Below are 5,312 nucleotides of genomic sequence, written 5' to 3'. Positions count from 1 at the left end.
AATAAAATATATATTTTCAATTTTTTTTCTTAACTTTATTTTGAATAGGAGTTGTTTTTAGTGCGATTATTTGGAGTTTCCTGTGCGGGAATCCATCATCAAAATTTGTGGTGAAATCATAATTTCTGTTATTTAAACTAATTTTTTTATTTTATATATACATTCACCGCCCTGAAAAACCCCTAGGGCACTTCTATTGTGCCAGATTTACCTATCAAATTTGTGATTTCAATGAATTCATGCGAGATTTTAGAGAAATTAGACCGTAAAAATCCACCAAACAAGCTTCCAAAAAATTACACTAAAACAAACTCCTTTTAAATATATATTTTTCAGCCATCTAAAACATGTAACTTTAATAAAGAAATAAAATATATATTTTCATTATTAAATTTATTTAGATAATAAAAAAAACTTAACTTTATTATCAACATTAATATATTATTTTTGACTTTAATAAAAAAATAGAACATATATTTTCATTATTAACTTTATTTAGATAATAAGAAAAGACTTAACTTCATCATCAACATTAATATATTATTTTTATAAGTTTTACTGTGAAAAAACAACAGAAATTCAGTCTTCTTTACCTATGTTTTAAGTTGTATTCCACGTTATTTATTTTTGTTTTATTTTTAAAAAATGTCGCAGTAACAGCAGTAAAACATTCGTGAGTTGGCATATGAATTATAAAGATAAATATTATGATTTAAATGACGTATTAGAACATCCAAGATTTTATATATTTTATTTTATTAAGAGCGTATAGGCTCGATATGTTTTCTATAAGTATTTATTATAAGGAAAATTATGATTATGGAGATTGTTTCAAATGATAATGATGTAAACCTAATATATGTTTACAAATGGCAAGTTACTTGATTATTGTTATGTGTTTATCAAATTGTTAAATTATTTATATATATGATGATGATGAGGGTGGTTAACATCCATTGAGACCAAACTTTGGTTTATCGGACCTAAAGAAACAAATTATTTTGTTTGATTTAAGATTTTATTCCTATGCTCAAAGAGCTTGGAGAGAAGCCTCCCGAGCTCACTATAATTTTGACATCGTAAAAGGCTAGGAAGGTCAGTGTTGCGACAAAGATTATGAAACTGAGATCTAATGTAGTTGTACACAGGGCACTCTAAGAGGAAGTGGTTTTCATCCTCGATGTCCCTATTCTCACAGAGATGGCAGATCCTTTCCATCCATGGTGTTTTAGGAATTGCCCAACGACCTGTTTCACTATGGAGCTCATGAGAGTTCGTTCTAATCTTTGCTATATTAATTTTCTTCTTTGAGCTAGTTAAAATAGAGAGATACTTTTGATCTTCTAGGGTGGGGTTGATGACCTTCTTATAATAACTTAATTTTCTTTTAGCCCCTAGATTTTTCTCACACCACTTTTTTTCTTTGAACTTAGAAGTAACAATATTTTTAATGTTATTAATGTTTTGCAATGCATCATTCTCGTTGATCTCCCAATAGTTTAACCAGGCCCTCGTGTCTTTATACCACCCTCGTTTGAGCCTTAGGTGGTTTTGGCTGGAATTTAAAGCTAGCTTAGGGAGTCTATGATCTTCTATGTTATTGAGTTTGTACTTGTACAACAGAAGCCTAATCATAGCTAGGCTCTCGATAGGGGAAATACCCACTTCTATAAGGAGAATAGGATAGGGTGTATTGCTTTTAATTTTCAGGTTATTCATTATAAAATGCTTATGGATTTGTTCAATCTTTCTCTAGGATTCTCTAGAGATGCTGCAACTCCAAACTTCACATCCATATAAAATAACAGGAGTGACTAAAGTTTCAAAGAGGAACTTCTTTTTATCCCACACTACGAGGTTTGCCGTTTTACAATTATTTTCAAGACCAAAATAAGCTTCAGAGAATTGAAGAGAGTTTGATTTGTGATCAACAATAATTAATAAGAGTATCAAAGAATTTTTAAAACCGAGTTGTTTTTAGTGAGATTTTTTGGAAAGTTTTTTAGTGGGTTTTTTTGGTCTAATTTCTTTAAAATCTGGCAGGAATTTATTGAAATCACAAACTTGATAGGTAACAGCTCCACAATCTAAGTGTCCTAGGAGATTTTCAGGGTGTTGAATCCATATATACAATCAAAAAACCAATTTAAAAAACACAAATCAAGATTTCACATCAAATTTTTCTGCCGGATTCCATCACCGGAAAGTCTAAAAAGTTCACTAAAGATAATTCTCTTTAAAACTATCAAACTACTAATATAACCATAAATTCTAAATTCACGGCTTCTGATCCATCATGAATTAAGAAAAGTTTTTCGCTAAAAATCACATCAGAGGAATTTTTGGCCAATGCCTTTTGAACCAAAAGTGTGATCACTGACAATGAACTACCTTATTGGTTCAAAACGGGACCACGTAACATTTCTTATATCCAAAAACTTTTCTTAGTTTATAACTATCTGACACTTTAATTTTTAAGATTTTTAATTTTATTTATTTTTAATATTTTAACACTAACAAGTTTAGATATTTTATTTTATTTTTTAAAATAATTATTATTAAAATTTTATTTTATTTTTTAAAATAATAATTATTAAAATTTTATTAAATAAATTTCGATAAAAATAAAAGTTTACATTATTTAAACATATTTTCTAAAAATATATTTCAAACAAAACGGATGGTACAAAAAAGAAATATTAGGTTAATTTACCAACCACTTGTGTAGGTTACAATATCAAATCTCGATAGGTCCAGGGATCTGGACCAGAGAGGAGAAAGAATTTAATGCGAATAAAATAACAGGTTCGACTAGTGGGCCTTACTCTATATACTTTCCTGCGCGTCTTTCTGCCTTCATTTTCCAGAGATAATTGGTATCTCAGACTGCCGGCTCCCGCTCAGAAAGGCCTTGCCTGTTTAATTTAATCGTCTTCTTCTGGGCTTAGATGTGACAGAGAATTCTAGATTTTAGGGGTGCCCTGTGTTGGATTATGCGATGGCAATGGGGAAACAGAAAGGGACAGAGAAGGAATATCCAGGCCCTGGATTTATTTCAATCTGCAAGGGAGCTAAAGTTTTCATGAAGACGATTATAATTATGGGTTTTTTGCTTATAGCAGGCCAATATTTTCTATTTGGAAGACAGGATTTCTCCTCCTATAAATCTCTGGCACAAGCATTTCTCCAGGGAGATTCGAACCCTGGTGCATACAGTGTCGAAATGAGAACAACAGAGCTGAAGGATATGATCATGACAAGTAAAATGCATAATACTAGTATTGTCATGAACAGCACCAGCAGAATCACTGAGTTAATTCATGTGAAAGAAGATCCGAACAAGAGGGTGTTTCGGCCTTATGGGAGTGCTGCATACTTGTTTATCCAAATGGGCGCTTACAGAGGAGGTCCAGCCACGTTTGCTGTAGTTGGGCTTGCTTCCAAGCCTCTCCATGTTTATGGAAAGCCACAATTTGAATGTGAATGGATCCCCAAGAATTCGTCTTCTGGAAGATTAATAAAGGGCAAGGCCTACAAAATGCTCCCAGATTGGGGCTATGGCCGAGTTTACACAGTCGTGGTTGTCAATTGCACGTTTTCTCAGAGCGTGGGCACCGATGGCAATGGTGGAGAGCTCATTCTTCATGCAATCCATGGCGACGAGTTTGGAAAACCAGAGAGGATCGTTGCTTTCGAGGAAGAAAAAGGTAGCTACAATGGCTCTGTTTATAGCCAGGCTCCTCCCTATGATTATCTCTACTGTGGTTCCTCCCTGTATGGTGACCTGAGTGCTCAGAGAATGAGGGAGTGGATGGCTTATCATGCCAAATTATTTGGGCCTAGGTCGCATTTTGTTTTTCACGATGCAGGTGGAGTGCATCCCCAGGTTAGAAAGGTGTTGGAGCCATGGATTAGGGCAGGTCGAGTGACATTGCAGGATGTAACAGAGCAGGAACAATATGATGGGTATTACCATAATCAGTTCCTTATTGTGAACGATTGTTTGCACAGGTACAAATTCATGGCGAATTGGACTTTCTTCTTCGATGTAGATGAGTATTTGTATATTCCCCGTAGGAAAACACTGAAATATGTTTTGAAGGAGCTCTCTGGTTATACTCAGTTCACTATTGAGCAATATTCCATGTCCAATAAGCTTTGCTTGCAGAATAAACTGCACAGCAGCTCGGCCAACAGTACTTATTCCAGGTAAGACCCATTATAGTTTCAATTAATTAGAAGTAAAGATTCGATTATGGTTTTTGGATTTGAAATTCAATGCGATAATTCTGTTGTGCAGGGAATGGGGATTTGAGCAGTTGGTGTTCAGGGATGTGAAGAGAGGGATAAGAAGGGACCGCAAGTATGCAGTGCAGGCGAGAAATGTGTTTGCAACTGGAGTTCATATGTCTGAAAATGTGATGGGGAAAACTCAGCACAAGACAGAGGGTAAGATACGATATTACCATTATCACAACACAATCACCAGCAAAGGGGAACCGTGCTGGGAATTTGTGAAGCCATCGATGAGAATGAACGTGACTTGGGTGGGAGGCACTCCATATGTATACGATGGTACAATAAAAGCGCTTGCTCGATCCATTAAGAAGTTTGAGAGAGATATGATAGGATCAGAGCTTGCATCCATTGCAGAGTAAGCAGGAAAATTATGCAAAACATTAAAAGAAATTTATAGGTACCTTATGAAGGACAAAAAAAAATGATTGCAAGAGCTTCAATTCGATCAATAAGTTCTGAGCTCAGTATTCAATAATCTTACTTTAGCCTTGAGGTTGCATCTAGGTGTGGTAAATCCCTATGTTTGTTTTAAGGATAGAGTTATCTAGTTTGTTGGGTGACAATATGTACCTATCACTTAGATAATCTATTTACTTAAATCTAACCCTGAACATGCACAGGCTAACTGTAAACATACACAACCCTGAGCAGGGTGGCTTTTTCCACCTTTCTTTTACAGTGGGATTCGGCCTGCCCAACCTGCCCTGCCCTGCCCTGTGTCAATGATTGATTGTACTGTATTCTTTTATTATGTATTGCATTTTCATTTTCAGTGGGCTTTGTCGCTCCTCTAATTTGAATCCTCACCTTACTTTGTACCATGCTTACACCACAAGATACTCACTCTGACTTTGGATGCTTTTTGTGGATTGTTCACAGCGTCATGATATTTTTAGGTGTTTAAAAATATCATTTCTTGGTGAGTATTATTAAAAGGACATTCCAATTTATTATTAATTAATTTGTAATTTAATTAGTTTAATTTTATATATTAAGATAAATTTAATTTGAGT

General features: G+C 34.4%; 1 protein-coding gene across 1 annotated transcript; it reads left to right on the top strand.

Moving 5' to 3' along the window:
* Nucleotides 1-2,742: 2,742 nt before the first annotated feature.
* Nucleotides 2,743-5,071, top strand: LOC149234642 (galactan beta-1,4-galactosyltransferase GALS1-like). The gene is made up of 2 exons (XM_089461212.1): nucleotides 2,743-4,209; nucleotides 4,301-5,071. Exons 1-2 carry the CDS (start codon nucleotides 2,999-3,001, stop codon nucleotides 4,656-4,658), a joined length of 1,569 nt encoding a protein of 522 aa, XP_089317338.1. The 5' UTR covers nucleotides 2,743-2,998; the 3' UTR covers nucleotides 4,659-5,071.
* Nucleotides 5,072-5,312: the final 241 nt, after the last annotated feature.

The sequence above is a fragment of the Pinus tabuliformis genome, chromosome 8 (genome assembly GCF_031772625.1).
Source record: "Pinus tabuliformis cultivar Carrire ecotype Pingquan chromosome 8, CPIR1, whole genome shotgun sequence".
NCBI lineage: Eukaryota > Viridiplantae > Streptophyta > Pinopsida > Pinales > Pinaceae > Pinus > Pinus tabuliformis.
This window is presented reverse-complemented; position numbering and strand designations above follow the sequence as displayed.

Excerpts from the sequence above, each read along its gene's own strand:
- LOC149234642 (XM_089461212.1), top strand. The coding sequence starts at position 2,999 with ATGGCAATGGGGAAACAGAAAGGGACAGAGAAGGAATATCCAGGCCCT. Across the intron at positions 4,210-4,300 it reads GCCAACAGTACTTATTCCAG|GGAATGGGGATTTGAGCAGT; the intron begins GTAAGACCCATT and ends TCTGTTGTGCAG.